General features: G+C 24.2%; 5 protein-coding genes across 8 annotated transcripts; 3 read left to right on the forward strand and 2 right to left on the reverse strand.

Moving 5' to 3' along the window:
* The first annotated feature begins 437 nt into the window (after positions 1–437).
* On the forward strand, positions 438–2,500 carry LOC122718048. 2 transcript variants are annotated; one of them, XM_043942719.1, is made up of 6 exons: positions 438–575; positions 1,241–1,545; positions 1,615–1,829; positions 1,908–1,980; positions 2,066–2,152; positions 2,245–2,500. In XM_043942719.1, exons 2-6 carry the CDS (start codon positions 1,316–1,318, stop codon positions 2,426–2,428), a joined length of 789 nt encoding a protein of 262 aa, XP_043798654.1. In that variant the 5' UTR covers positions 438–575; positions 1,241–1,315; the 3' UTR covers positions 2,429–2,500. The 2 variants fall into 2 exon arrangements, with proteins under 2 accessions (XP_043798654.1, XP_043798655.1); XM_043942720.1 differs by having other exon boundaries at positions 442–575; positions 1,231–1,545.
* On the reverse strand, positions 2,268–4,316 carry LOC122718046. Of its 2 annotated transcripts, none has more exons than XM_043942714.1 (7): positions 3,922–4,316; positions 3,640–3,852; positions 3,383–3,564; positions 3,100–3,292; positions 2,815–2,986; positions 2,563–2,720; positions 2,268–2,408 (listed from the first exon to the last, which is right to left on the reverse strand). In XM_043942714.1, the coding sequence occupies exons 1-6, from the start codon at positions 4,165–4,167 to the stop codon at positions 2,611–2,613; spliced, it is 1,116 nt and encodes a 371-aa protein (XP_043798649.1). In that variant the 5' UTR covers positions 4,168–4,316; the 3' UTR covers positions 2,268–2,408; positions 2,563–2,610. The 2 variants fall into 2 exon arrangements, with proteins under 2 accessions (XP_043798649.1, XP_043798650.1); XM_043942715.1 differs by having other exon boundaries at positions 2,285–2,408; positions 2,581–2,720.
* A 165-nt stretch (positions 4,317–4,481) lies between these two features.
* Positions 4,482–7,008, reverse strand: LOC122718125 (meiosis-specific with OB domain-containing protein). Its single transcript, XM_043942843.1, has 8 exons — positions 6,875–7,008; positions 6,631–6,762; positions 6,078–6,346; positions 5,609–5,831; positions 5,414–5,527; positions 5,124–5,283; positions 4,862–5,069; positions 4,482–4,754 (listed from the first exon to the last, which is right to left on the reverse strand). The coding sequence occupies exons 1-8, from the start codon at positions 6,993–6,995 to the stop codon at positions 4,551–4,553; spliced, it is 1,431 nt and encodes a 476-aa protein (XP_043798778.1). The 5' UTR covers positions 6,996–7,008; the 3' UTR covers positions 4,482–4,550.
* A 425-nt stretch (positions 7,009–7,433) lies between these two features.
* LOC122717936 (alpha-soluble NSF attachment protein) lies at positions 7,434–11,404 on the forward strand. The gene is made up of 5 exons (XM_043942481.1): positions 7,434–7,622; positions 8,130–8,326; positions 8,409–8,674; positions 8,745–8,918; positions 9,080–11,404. Exons 1-5 carry the CDS (start codon positions 7,531–7,533, stop codon positions 9,227–9,229), a joined length of 879 nt encoding a protein of 292 aa, XP_043798416.1. The 5' UTR covers positions 7,434–7,530; the 3' UTR covers positions 9,230–11,404.
* Positions 11,405–12,218: 814 nt separating this feature from the next.
* LOC122718072 (zinc finger protein 706-like) lies at positions 12,219–13,765 on the forward strand. Of its 2 annotated transcripts, XM_043942750.1 has the most exons (4): positions 12,219–12,544; positions 12,735–12,869; positions 13,110–13,254; positions 13,329–13,765. In XM_043942750.1, the coding sequence occupies exons 3-4, from the start codon at positions 13,111–13,113 to the stop codon at positions 13,416–13,418; spliced, it is 234 nt and encodes a 77-aa protein (XP_043798685.1). In that variant the 5' UTR covers positions 12,219–12,544; positions 12,735–12,869; position 13,110; the 3' UTR covers positions 13,419–13,765. The 2 variants fall into 2 exon arrangements, with proteins under 2 accessions (XP_043798685.1, XP_043798684.1); XM_043942749.1 differs by lacking the exon at positions 12,735–12,869 and having other exon boundaries at positions 12,246–12,544.
* The last annotated feature ends 1,879 nt before the right edge of the window (positions 13,766–15,644 follow it).

The following is a 15,644-nucleotide window of genomic DNA, read 5'->3' on the forward strand; positions in this document are numbered from 1 at the left end:
GAATGCAAATCATGTAAATTTTTGAGATTATCAGAAACATAATGTAAAAATTAACCATATATGTACACACTAACCAGACGATTTTCTACTTTTCGTCCTACTTTCTTCGTCCTAGTCTTTCTGAATCTGGGTTCCCCCTCCTTCAAGTAAATTCGTGCATATTGTTGGACGATACTTTGTAACTGATAAAAGAATGAAAATGGAGGGGTCTGAACAGGTATACTTGCGAATTCTTTAGATCGATAGATCACGGTAGAGGGACGCCAGTTAATTCCCGCCAGATACTCGTTCCATCGGCGCAGTTTAAAGTTGTTTCTTCGAGAGATATTCAGAAATTTGTCGAGTATTGTAGAAATTCTGAATCGATCGAGACAATTGGCATTGACGTTCAATTTCTTAATATTACTGCATGCATTGTAAATGTTCCGTTTGCAATCAACTGTTTGCAGCTAAATATTAAATCTTTATAGGTGAGAAATTCTAATAATAAGATATAGAGTGTTGTTACTTTTTATCAAGAGTGTGATCAATATGTGAATCGGAGCACAAGAATGAAGAGAAAAGAAAAAACTCAGGTATCACTTTTCACATATATTGTATAAAATAATATAGCCAAACGAGTGTATAATATGTTATATGCTTTATTAATTTAAATACGAGTGATTATATATATTTAATTTTTTAATATTAGAGTTTTGTTAAGATTGAATTAATAATTAAATTGTATCAGAAAATATGTACAAAACTAAATTAAATTTTCGCTTTTATGTAGGAATTTACATAAAACGCTATATTTTGTTTGAATGTTATGTAACCTATATTTAAATATTCCATTATATTTATTCCTTTTTCTTGTATTTTTTCTTCTTCAGTAAACATGATTTAACAATTAAATATTTCTATGAAATGATAAAAAATAATTATAATTTTTCATTTTTGTTTCTTAATATTCAGTTACGAAAACTTTTATATTATATCTTTATATTTTATAAAAATTTAACTATTTTTACATTAGTTACGATTGAACAGAAAAAAATTCTTAAAAACGAATGTTTAAATAAGCGATTAAATTAATAAATAAAAATTCATAGAAATTTATTTCTTATTCAGAATTCAAGGCGATAAGAATTGATTCCATTCGTAACAAAGGCACTGATCAAATCTGCAATGCAACGCATGTTTCACTTGTATTAATTTAATTTCTGTTTCCTTAATCTATCTGTGATCTAACGATTTTCAGCATGATAAGTTCGAGAATGTGATTAATATGATCATATAAACAAGATAATATTCGTAGTGCAATACGATTTAAATCATGAGCTCCACAGGATGGATATTGTTCTTGATTGCGGCGATCATTTCTAACAGTATTCAGCAACCGATCTTCTTCAAAAACACTTTCAAAGGATTGAATGGTATTTCGAAGGCCGATACGTTCGACAGAAATGAGATCAGAGCTGTTTATTATCATGATCAGACCGTGGCAGTGATTGATCTTGGCATTAATAATAATGAATTGCATAATTGCAACTTGATCGAAGTATAGTAAGTACTTTGGATTAGATTGAAATCAATATTTATGCACAAATTAAAAAAATACATCGGTATTTATAGCGAGCAAGATGAAGCCAATGAAGTTTTGAGGAATTTGTCATCCATAGTAATTCCTCAGCTGGTATCTTTCTCACAAATGACGAAACTTATACAACAATGCGAATTATTGGACAAAATGCAGCACGAAAAGTTGTCTACAACGACATCAAACAGTGTAAATAAAGATAATCATGGAATGAGTAATGTTTTGTCTCTTCTCTCAGGTATCTTACCAGGTTCGTGATTATTGCAGACTTTCTTGTTATATTTATAATTTTATCTATATTTTGATATAAATTTTGATGATTTCATAGGTACAAAATGGTGTGGTGCCGGGGACATAGCCGAGAATTATCACGATTTGGGTCAAGAAGTTCAAATTGATAGGTCAATATACGTCAAAATAGATTTAAAATTACTAGAAAATTATGTTTAATTAATATACGGTTTTCAATATGTTTAATTTTTTCAGATGTTGTCGCAGTCATGATCTTTGTCCTGTAAAAATTCGAGGTCAACAAACACGATATAATCTTACAAACTATTCCGTATATACCAAGTATGAAAATATTATAAAAATATTACTTATCTTATTCTTAGAGAGATTGTTTGCGATTAATGGTAATGGAAATAAACTTTTTACCTTTCTAGGTCACATTGTGTATGTGATGAAGCGCTATATCATTGTTTGAAAGCCACGACACATCCGACAGCACATATTATGGGTCGCATATACTTTAATATAATAAAAATACCTTGTATTGAGGATGTATCAGAGAAAAATACTTTCATAGAGTTAGGACGACAATTTATTCCTGTTAAGATGAATTATTGAAACAAATGAAAGATCGTTAAATATTATCAATAATTTAATATTTTTATACAATATAAAATATAAAATCAGGAAGAAAGACTTATTATTTATAATTATTATTAATATTATATATATGTAAATATTATATATCTTACACAAGTTATGTATCTTACACATAATCATTTAACTAATAGAGTTTGCATTTATTGATACTGTTGAATTGTATATAAGACTGTTTGCTTCAAAACTGATTCAGAAATAACTTCTTGTATAATTTTTTTTATATCAACAGAATTGTGATTATAAAGATTACCTAAAAATTGTTTTTGCAAAATATTTAATTTTTCATTTAAATTTGTTATACCAAACAATTAATTTTATAACAATAACATCTTTATTATTATTACCTATTAGCCATAATGTTTCTTTCCTAATATGCACATACTGACATAAAAGCAATTTATTTAATAATGTTTTTAAATTTGATAGTGAATATTTTGAATTTTCCAATAGAAACTTTGCGAATTGTCCAGATGTTTCTTGTATGGTATTAGCTAATATTCTTATACATGCTGTGATCTATAATAAAAAAAGAACTTTAGTATTATATATAGTATATAGTATTTATATATACTTATATATACAGTATTTATATAATATAAACATATATTACCATTGAGACAAATACATACCTCTATTATTGATGTGATATTGTTTATACTATTTTCATATAAATAATCAATTATCAAAGGGATTGCAGAATATAAATATATGTGACATGATATTTCTGAAGATAATAATGCAAGCAACCAAATAAAATATGAATCTTCAAATGTAAAGTTTCTCTTTATAGTAGCATTGATAAGTTCAATAATTTCTTCTTTTCTAAAAATATTCATACAATTGATGGAATATTTTAAAATATATTTTAAAAATTAAATGAAAAAAATAAGAAATAATAAAAATAGTCATTACAAGATGTATTGAAAACCAATATGTACATAATGCATAGCAGTATAAGCTACTGAAGACACAATTACATTATCACAATTGTACATCAAGGATATAATATATTTCAAACAATCTTGGGCATGAAGAATTTCAAATGCTTTATTACTTCCTGAAATTAAATTTCCTATTGTCCATATACATATTTCCTAATGAGAAAAAATATATTATTTCAAATATTTTTACATCATAATTGTAATATAATCTTTAATTTTTTAACTTACCAATAAAGAATAATTTAAAGTATCTAATTTTGTAATAAGATATGGTCCAATACTTTTCGTTAATGAAGTACATGCTTTAGCATTTCCAAGTGCTATATTACAAGAACAACTAATAGCACATAATTGTAAAACAGGGTCATTACTAGAGAAATCACGTACCAGTGCAAATAAGACGTTATCCACTTTTAAAAACGAATTAACATTTTCTTCACTCTAATAAAAAATAAAAAAAATATTATAACATTAGTATATTTATTATTTATAATGCATTTGAATTATTACCTGAATAAGGGCATTTTGAAGCTCTTTATACTCTTCAATAGATAATGCTTTTTTTTTAAGAGCTTTTGCTTTTTCAATTACAAATTCTGTTGTAAAAGATGAATTCGTTATAATATTTCCTAAAGCCACACGACTTTTATTTACTGTTTTCATACGATTTTCCTTTCTTTCTATATGAATCAATTCTCTCAATCCTTCCCTAATAACCTCTACAGCATTTTCTTTTATTGGTTCTTCTATTTCCATTTTATTTTTATTATTAAAATAATTATAGAAAATTATACAAAATTAAATTATATAAATTACTTTGTAGAAAAAAAATTTCAATGATATACTTTTTGCACGATATTTATAAAACATTGGTCTTTAAATGCAACCAATCAGGAAATATTAATCAGTTGATTAAAATTGAAATAGATAAAAAATTAACAAAATACATTAATTAAATATATACATTTATTCTTTTTTTCTTTAATGTTTAATATTATAATAAGAAAATATAATTTTTAGTTTTTTGAAATGTCTATAAATAAATAAAAAAAATAAAATTATAAATAAATAATATATATATATATATTATTATATTTTGATATTATAATTAATTGGAAAATAATAACTTTTTGAAGAATTCAATAGTCATTCGAGACAAAATCATCATTGATTAGCTGATTATCTTCCTCTATTTCTTCATTTTCTTGAATTCGACAAATCGATAGGATATTATATATAGCATTTGGAAAAGTGGACGTTGGACCGAGAACGTGCAATCGTATATCGCATTTTTCTAATGTATATTTCCATTTTAATTCAGTGCGTTGAGGAAGTATCATCTCCTAATAAAATTTATTAAAAAATACTGAATTAAAATTATTATAATTTAAAAAATTATTATACTTTAATAAATTAAATTATTATACTTTAATAAAAAACATTAACAAACCTGAAATTCATTAACTGTGCAACCAAGGACACGTTCAGCTGCATCTCCGAATAATCGACAACCAATAAGATATCCTGTGCTGTCTCTTAAATTGACTTTTAGATTAAGGCTCATTATATTTAAAGGCACGCGAGTTCCGTTGCCTGAAGGACATTCGAGATTCATACACGAATCTCGATTATCAGGAATGATTTTCTTACATAAAGCACTAAAAAACACGAACTATTAAAAAATATTGAGGAAAAAAAGGAAATGCACTAACCATCTTATAGATATTATTCCAGGATTTAAATTTTCCACATTTATATCCATTACGTAAGCCTTTAAAATCGTAGCAAATTGAATTCTTTCTCCTTGTTTTGATTTTCTGTTTAGCTTTTCCGAAATTTCTTGAATAGTCATAACACTCGTAATCGTATCCGCTAGAAAAATAAAAAATTAAATTATTATAATTTTTGAAATCAAAATATTGTTTCAAAGTAAATATAAAATTAAAAAAATATAAAGCAATATAAATCTCAATAAAAAATGATTCTTCTTATATATGCTTACGATTTGGTGTCACAAAGTTTCCGGACATAATATCATGTTCGTAAAATTGTACCGCGTTTCTTATAGTCGTAGTTTGCGATATATTTGGATTTTCGGTAATCATCGTTTTTTTAGCTAGAAATTTATAAACAAAGTCAGAAAAAAGTTAAAATTATATGAAAATTTTTCTTCAAATTCAATTTTTTGAATTACAACCTGTAGATAAAACAATTTTTTTTTTAAAATTGTCGTATGCGATACGAACATCCACAAGAAGGAGTACAGTACGTTTAGGTTCCCATAAAGCTGCTTTTTCGATCCATTCATCTTCCCAAAGTATTAAAGACACTACTTCATCCGTGGATCCGTCTACTGCTTCAAAATTACGGAACTTTATGTCCCTGCCATCACGTGTTATCACATTTCGAATATCACTGATCTATTCAATACGAATTTTACATAAGTTTTGAAGTAAAAAGTGATATAAAAACAAAAATTTCGAAATATCTAAAATATTTCAATTCAAAATGTTTTTCTTATAAAGTTACGCAGATAGATTTTTAAAAAATCTTTTTTAAAAATATTGTCTTATATTTAAGATAATATTAATAAAAATAAATTTAAAACAAAATTTTTATCAATATCCTTAAATGATTTTTAAATAAATATGATTTTTAAAACATACAAAGGTAACAACCACCAAGATGTCGACATATTGATCGCGTAGCGCTTCTAAGTTCTCAAAAATGCTTTTCAAAGTTCGTAGTCCGTTCAGATTCTTAATCGGGAGCATCAGTAAAGGTTCATATTTTGCGCGTGTTGGTGCATCATGAATTTGTACTAACGCGTTGCCCTCGTTTACGGTCAAGCTACATGCGCTGGACACCCACGGCATGAAAAGTTCATTCCTGTCTTCTGGACGACGCGCGATTACTTTTGGATTAATTACCTCCACTGTAAGTCAATTTAATTTAAATTTATATATAGTTTAATTTGATATGTGTATAATGAATGTATAAAAAAATCAAAAAGTAAAAGAATTAGAAATTATTAAATTAAAAGAAGAAAAAAGAAAATATGCAGCGCATAATTCAAGTTTAAAGTAAATTTATATTCAAATTCAAATATTTTACACTCAAATTAAATTCAAACATTTAAATTTAGTTCAAATTTTGAATTTAAATTTTATTTGATAATTTAATTACATATATTATTATTTTTAATTTATTATTACAAACCTACGCTACCAATATGAAAACTGGAAAACAATTTTTTAACAAATTGTATACTGCCCCATATAGTTACGTTTATAGAATCCTCTAAAGAATCACGTAACGTGAATGTCCATACACTTCGATCGCCATTGTTAACTGTAATTATTATAATATATAAATTAATAAAATTATATAGATATTTCATGAAAAACTTTGTCATTTTCATGCAAAACTTTAATTCAAAGAAAAGAAAAAATAAAATTCATACATCTCGTTCGTGTAGCATCAATCGTTTTCATATTGAAACTATTTACAATTATACCAATTACAAGTGCATTTTGCATACCAGGTTGTAAAGATTTTAATGCTTGTTTATACACTCCTGACATTTTCAATTCTATTTTAATTTAAACTATATCTATTTATAAACTATATTTACTTATAACTATATATATTTATCTATAATCTTTAAATTTATATTTTAATAAATTGAAATTCCACTTTGTTCTTAATATTGTTTCTGGAATAAATACAAAATAATTTTTACCGCCGTTGTTGCCAATATTTTAAAATTTAAAGTATTAATTTTTTGCGTATTTAATTTTTCTAAATTATTTTCAAGATAATTTTTATTTTGATTATTTTTTTTTAATCATTAATATCAATAAAATATTTTTAATATTCTTGATAAAATCATTATTAAATATAAAAATATGAGTAATTCTGATAGCAAATATTAAAATATTATTATGAATCAGGCTTAAATGTTTCTGTTTAAATGTTGGTAATTCTGTCACTGATGACACTTGATTCATTTTCATTGACTAGTGACGTCGGTTTATGGGAGGTGAATATTTGTGCGAAGTTTATGATTTAAAACATTTTTAAAGATATTACAAGTGTCAAGATTCATTTCATATAACCATGGCTGATAACGAACAGAAGGCAATGCAATTATTAGTGGAGGCTGAAAAAAAGTTAACATCTTCAAAGGGCTTCTTCGGTTCGCTATTTGGGTACGTTTATGACATCGATTTACTTGAACTCATCCACTACTAAATCTGCAATTTCAATATGTATTATTCATTTACTTTGATTTATAGTTAAAAGAAACGTAATTTTTTTTTTTTGTTAAAATAATTAATTTCTTTATATCTTTTTCTTTACCGTTCAATAGATTATTCATTTCTACGCATTTTCACATATATATCTGTATATGTAATAATTTCTATTAACGATATAGCATATCAAAAACTAAATTAAATCGAAAAACATGAAAATATATACTATCTTTTAACTAACTATTTTAATCGTTTGACGTATTAATATTTTATATTCATTTTTTATTATATTTCTACTTTTAGATACAATATTTGTTACTTGATAACTTTTAATATCTTTTTTTTCATATATCATTTATGTTTCATATATATACATATATATATAATAATACAAGTTATTAATATAAGTTTTAATTATTTACATATTTTTATTATTTATATTACTATTATATTTACTTATAGAGGATCATCAAAGTTTGAAGAAGCTGTAGAATGTTATCAACGTGCTGCAAATATGTTCAAGATGGCAAAGAATTGGAGTTCTGCAGGAAGTGCATTTTATGAAGCAGCAGAGTTACATGCTAAAGCAGGCAATCGTCATGATGCAGCTACTAATTATGTAGATGCTGCTAATTGTTTTAAAAAATCTAATATAAATGGTATAATGATAGTGATATATATTTCTAAAAAGATAAAAAGTATAAATAAAAATATAAATCTATTATTTTATATCTTTTCTAGAGGCAATTAGTTGTCTATTAAAGGCAATTGAAATTTACACTGATATGGGTCGATTCACAATGGCAGCCAAACATCATCAAAGTATAGCTGAGATGTATGAAAGTGAAGCTGTAGATCTTGAGAGAGCAGTTCACCATTATGAGCAAGCTGCTGATTATTTTCGTGGAGAAGAGAGCAATTCCTCTGCAAATAAATGTCTTTTGAAAGTTGCACAATATGCTGCACAACTTGAAAATTATGAAAAAGCTATTCAAATTTATGAACAGGTAAGTTAAAAATTTTTATTATTTTAAATTATTGCAGAAAAAGAAAAGATTATCAAGTTCTATTTTCTAGGTTGCATCTGCATCTTTAGAAAGTTCTTTGTTGAAATATAGTGCAAAAGAATATTTTTTCCGAGCAGCGCTATGTCATTTATGCGTTGATGTATTAAATGCTCAACATGCAATTGAACGTTATCAAGAACAATATCCTGCATTCCAAGATTCTAGAGAGTACAAATTGATAAAGGTATAAAATATAGAATTTGAAAGATAAAGAATTTGAAAGATTTTATTGAAAGATAATAAATTTTTTTATTTAAATGTTATAAAACTTTTGTATATTTGAAAAAAATTCGAAGTTATTTTTCGATTCGATTTCAATTAAAGATGTTTCAATTTCAATTTCAGACATTAATAGAACATATCGAGGAACAACAACTCGAAGGTTTTACAGAAGCAGTAAAGGAATATGATTCAATTTCACGATTGGATCAGTGGTACACAACAGTATTATTACGTATTAAAAAGCAAGTTGACGATAATCCAGATCTGCGCTGATCGGTTGTTCCTATTTTGTGCTATTTCTTATCGATGATATTATTAATCCAATTCTATATGTATTCTTTTTTAAGTCATATCCTGCTTTCAGTGGAACTTGTAAAGTAGTTTCGTTTTTGTACCCAAATATATTTTTCATAACATCTCCTTGCTCTCTTGGCAACTATTACATTCATCATTTAAATTATCATGAATTTATAGAATATTGTCATTAAAAAATATAAAAAAAAAAGAGAGAAATGAACTTCAAATATTCTACGATCATTAGTAGTTAATTTAAAATGCCCATATACAAGGCATAAAATTAAATATAGAAATAAATAATATTTAAACTTTGTTGATATTCTCACATTTATAAATATATAAATAGCTTGCCAGAAACTACAGCTTGTGCAGTTTCATTTTGCAGCATGCAATTGCAATTAATTATTCAATCAAAAATAATTTATGTTTATTCATTAGTCAGTAGATGTATAATTTTATATAATATTTTTAAAATTTGTTAATATTTATTAATAACTTGAAGTAATTATTAACAATAACAATATATATATATAAATGCAATATATAAGATTTTATAGTTACCGAAAAACAATTACAAATTATGTTATTATATAGATTACTACTTTCAATAACAATATCATTCGATTCTGTATCTATGTTTCACTTGGAATTGTTATAACAAAACGATAGATCGTCAGTTATCTTTACACTGCCAGAGTATCAGAATAATGAATATGGTATGCATATTATAATCTTCGGAAAATGATGTATTTTGTATATTGAATTTTCTTGTTTTTCTTAAATTTTAATTTCTGTAAAATTGTATTTAAATTACAATTTAAAATTTTAATTATATTTTATAAAGAAGATTGAACATATTCATATTGTTGGAAACTGAAAATGACGGTGCATTTAATTACAAATATCATAACATCTTATTTTTGTTTTATTAAAATTAATATTTATTCATATTCTTCCATTGTTAAAAATTAATTTTATCATTGTATATTTGTACTTAGACATAGAATTGAAATAACATATATTAGTAATTAAAAATGCGATAAATATTGTAAAAAAAAAACTTTATTTTAATTAATTTATTGTTATTTAGCAAATTGGATATTGTGAATTTACTACGATATTTTATATTTAAAATTGTATTGTTTGAATATACATTTATGAAATATATACATATATAAATATTCCATTGTTAAATAGGGATAAGTAATAAAAATTTTTGCATGCGCAGAAAATAATAAAGTGTGCATTTCATAAATATTGCGAAAAAAAACAATTTTTGATGCACATAATTAATATTGCGTTATTTCCATTATGGAATAGTTTTGAATTGTAAAAAAAATTCAATAAAAAAGAGTTGCAGGTAGCGAAAAGTAATGTCTAGATTATATACTCTTCTATATCTTCTTTGAATATATATTACGAAACATATTAATATATGTACATATATGTTAATATATTATTTAATAATAATTTAATATTTAATAAGTAATCAATAATTTATTCATCAACGTATGATCACTACTTGTTTTTTTGAAGCTAAATAACATTTAGATTCAAAATTGTATCTTACTTAGTTCTAATTATTATTATATTGCGTATTAAATTTTTTCGAAATCCTGAAAACAAATATAACTTAAGTAATTTAGACATCGTCATTTAATAATTGAAAAAAAAATGACTTTTAATGATGCGACTTTTAATGAATTTGTGATGTGAAAATGCGTATTCAATCATTTTTAATTTTTTTTTTTATAAGAAATCACTTAAAATTTATTTTTTTATTTTATTTAATTTATTCAAATAATATAATGGAAAAAATTACTATGTATGTATGATATGGATACTCTGGATTTATATTTCTTTATTAAAAAACGCAGAAATTTGTTTTTGTCATTTATATAAAGATTTATTTATATATACATTTATGTATCTTTGTATTTGCTTTCTGATGATGAAAATGAAACTATACTACGATAAAAGAAACTCATATATTATTCATTTATTTTGTTTTATATTATATGTAAAACAATGATTGCAGTGTTAATATTTAAGCAACAGTACTACGTAATAGATTTCTTAGTATATAGCAATTAATATGCTTAAAAAAATACACGCTTGTAATAAATGATAAATCTATCATACCACGCAAAATATATTTAAATCATTTTATAAAGTGTCGTAGTCGATATTTAAATATTATATCGAAACTCTCTAAATTATGGAATGTTAATAAAATAGATGATATAATAGTGCTCTACTTTATTTTAAAAATTTCATAAGATTAATTGTATAAAACATGTATAACTTTCTTTCAATATAATATTTAAACAATACATAAAATATATATCTATATATTATATAATGGATAAATATTATAGTGTTTTCTTCGCATTGTACACATAGATGATTGCATATTATGATAATATTACTTTGTAAATAAAAATAATTGAATACAAAGCTTAGTATCTATATTATGAATCATTGTATTTTTAGTTTATGAATTAAAATAAAATTGAAGTTATTAATGTTTCTAGAAAATAAAATAAAATATTTTCCATAATATTATAAAATCAATTTTAAATATAACAACCGCTAAAGTGTTTAATGTGTAATATGATTGGTTCATATAAAACTCATATTTTTAACAAATTGTGCACATTGTATTACTTGAAATATTAATTATTAATATTATAAAATTAAAATACAATATAATATAAATCATATTGAAGTAAAAATTAAAAAATCATGATTACTTTCCAAAATTGTATTGAAAATTTCAACCAATACGTAACAAGCGCTATAGGAAAGTGGTCTTCCTCATTGGAAGAAAGTATTTTGATATGCACACACACATATATTTCTTGTCAAGAATGCGGTCAGTGAACTGCTGGTCTTAATATTTGAATATCGATTAAAAACAATTACATCCTCAAAATATCTAAAGTGAATGGATAAAAAATTAAATAAAGAAAACTATATAAATATCGTATCGTAATTATACTAACTTTTACATATTCCATTTCAATTATATTTTTTTCATTTTATACACAATTCTTATTTGAAAGGCAGTACTTCACGTACGAATGCTCGAAGATTGCTCGTTCTAATAGATGTGCTGTGAGCACTGCTTTCGATTACTCCGTTTTCTTTGCAAATCATTTTCTTAATTAATTTCAACTATACAACAAAATATAGAAACAAAATTTTTTTGTTTCTGTTGTGAATAATTAAGCCCCGGATCATCGAAATAGCAAGAGAATCTTGCTTTTAAATACGTTTATCTTGGGACAGGTGAGCGACCTATTTTTTGCAAACTACTTTGTCCAAAAAATAATTTTTTGCTCTTGCTTATTGTAAATTTCTTCGAAAATTTAATTTAACTATTTTGTATTACTGTTTTTTGCTTACACACGCTTGATAATATAAATTAAACCAATAATATCGCGGGCAATCTTTGGCACCTCAGTCACCTATTTTATAGGTTGGGTTTATAATCTCGGCGAAGTGAAAGTACGTAATAATAGTCTATTAAAGAGAAAGGATTGAAGATTGTACAATCGAATGAAGATGCACGTTGTCAACGTTTTTTTACGGCGAACATAGCAACCAGAAATTTGTATGAACTTTATTTTCCATTACATTGGTACATTGGTACATCTGTATTCACTTTAATTAAACGTATCTTGAAAAATTTATGACGAAACACTTTTAATTTTATAGTATTTACATTTTTTCACAATTTACGAAATATTTTAACAAATGATTATTTCAATATAATCTTTCATATAATTTTGTATATAAAGTTTTTATATACATAAAAGTGCACAGATTTGTAATAATATAAATGTTATTACAGAATGGCACGTGGGCAACAGAAAATTCAATCACAAGCCAAAGCAGCTGAGAAAGCTGCAAAAGTAAAAAAACAACAAGGACATAGTGCTAATGAGCAAAAAAAGGCTGCACAGAAAGCTTTAGTTCATGTGTGCATAGTTTGTAAGGTTAGTAATGTTATTTATTTTTTATTGTAAATTTTAGAGTTTTTAAAATTTTAAAAATAATGATCTGTTTATAGGCACAAATGCCAGATCCAAAGACATATAAACAACACTTTGAGAATAAACATCCTAAGAATGATTTACCAGAAGATTTAAAAAATATATGAGAGTAACATGTTGCACAAGCATGCAGGTTGGGATGGAGAGAGCAACAAAAAAATTATTACAAATGACAAAGTGATATAGTTCAACATTCAACTATTAAATAGTCACAAACAAGAAAAATAAATTAAATCTTGTTAGTGTTTAAAATGAACTATCGCACAGTTAACAATTGAATTTTTGTGCACAGCTCCAAATTGTAATATTATTGATAATTCATTTGTAAAACAAAATTGTTCATTTTTTTCCAAAGATACTCAATAATGTTCATCTAATACATGATCACTAAGTTTTCATTTGATTGAAATATGTATATTGTTAAAAAATAAAGTTAATCAATTTAGCAGAATAATTTACAAATGTTCATGCATATTTTAATGTTACAGGCAGTAAAAAATATTTATTGTATTTTTCATGAGTAAAAAAAAAAAAGATGAAAGAAAAAAATATATGTTTATGCTATATCTTTTATTCAAATTTAGAATTAACGAATTAAATGTAATAGAAAAGATTATTTGCAAAAAATAAGAAACTGCCATTTTTTTATAATGTTTTTGCCAATTATTCTATCAATAAGAGTATTAAATGTGTAATATTATAACATATATGTAATTTTCTATATGAATATTTGATCATTAAGTTTTCATTTATTTGCTTAATTAATATTAATTTTTAAGCAGATAATAAGAATGATGATAAAATAAAACTTGATATCAATTTTTTCACAAAATTAAATTTTACTATTTTTTATTAATACTTAAAACTAATATTTAGTGCTATTCTCTACAATATTTTTGCATATTTTTTGCTTTTTCATGTGAGTGAATAATGATTATAGTATGAATATTATTATTATATACAATGATTTCTTTTTTTCATTCTGATTTATTTCTGACTTATATTATTATATATTTGCTATTATATATGAAAAAAAAACATGTAGAAAAGTACTACACAAACGTCGTATTTATCGTATTTAAAAGAAAACTTGTTATTCTTGATAATTTTCAAATATAATATATTTTTCTTAAAGTATCTTTTAAAAATTTTTATCAGAATCTTTATTGAAATTTTTCAATTGTCGTTTGATTAACTATTTTTAAATATCTTAACATATGTTTGACACAGAAATAGTCTGTATGTGAATTATGTAATTTATTTTGAAAAAATAATTAAAATTTTATAGTATAAATTGTTATTTCGTTCAAATGATCTACAATTATCCATATTTATCAAAAAGATTTTTAAACAATATTAGATTTCGTTCCATTTAAAAAATAAAAATAAAAAAATAATGAATAGTAAATATTCTAAAATATTCAATATTTTTCTCTTCCTTATTTTAAAAAGGATTTCGCATTTTATTTGTCTTTATTTTTAATAGTATAATTTTTTGATAGAATGTTATAAAATTCATTTCTACTTCCTTTGTTGTCGAATCAGACTTTTATCTATTTAAATCCCTCTGCTTTTGCTGAGCTAATCATGTACAATACATACATATTATATACATACAATACATACAATACATACAATACATATTAGATTGCGAGATCATCATCTTAGAAATTAAAGTAAAGTAAAACCGAGAATGTAATATCTATATTTTTTATATTAAATATTAAGATAACATTGTTATTTTGAAGAAACAATGAAAGTGCCTTCAATTAACATGCCGTACTTGGTTTGTAATTATCAGCTAAAGGTATAAACAAGAAAAACATAATGATAGTAATAGTAATAGTAATAGGAGAAAGATAAAAATAGAATAAAAATTCAGGAATCTGCGCCATTTTTAGAGTCGTAGAATTAACTTAAATTTAAACAAAAAAAATAAAAAAAGAATAAACATAGAATAAGAATTTATTAATAGCGCTATCTCTCGAATATCTTTCCTAAATCTTTAGAGATGGTACTAATTTCTAATTTTTACTCTACTTTATCTTGCCTTTGAAGAAATGTCTTTAGCATTCGAGTGATGGCGTTAACAGTCAATTTTTACATTATCTCTATTTTTCTCCCACTATTTTTTGTTCTTTTTTTTTTTTGTATTTCATTTACGGCATTCTAAAGATGGCGCTGATTTCAATATTTTTATTCTATCTCTATCCTTTTCCTACTATTTGCTTTCTTTATCTATATTTTATTTATATTTATTCTTTATTTATATTTAAGTTTCATCTATGATATTGATAGCGTTGATTTTTATTTTATCATTTTACTTTATTAAC

This window comes from Apis laboriosa, unplaced genomic scaffold, assembly GCF_014066325.1.
Source record: "Apis laboriosa isolate Shangri-la unplaced genomic scaffold, ASM1406632v1 scaffold5_cov152, whole genome shotgun sequence".
NCBI classification, from domain to species: domain Eukaryota; kingdom Metazoa; phylum Arthropoda; class Insecta; order Hymenoptera; family Apidae; genus Apis; species Apis laboriosa.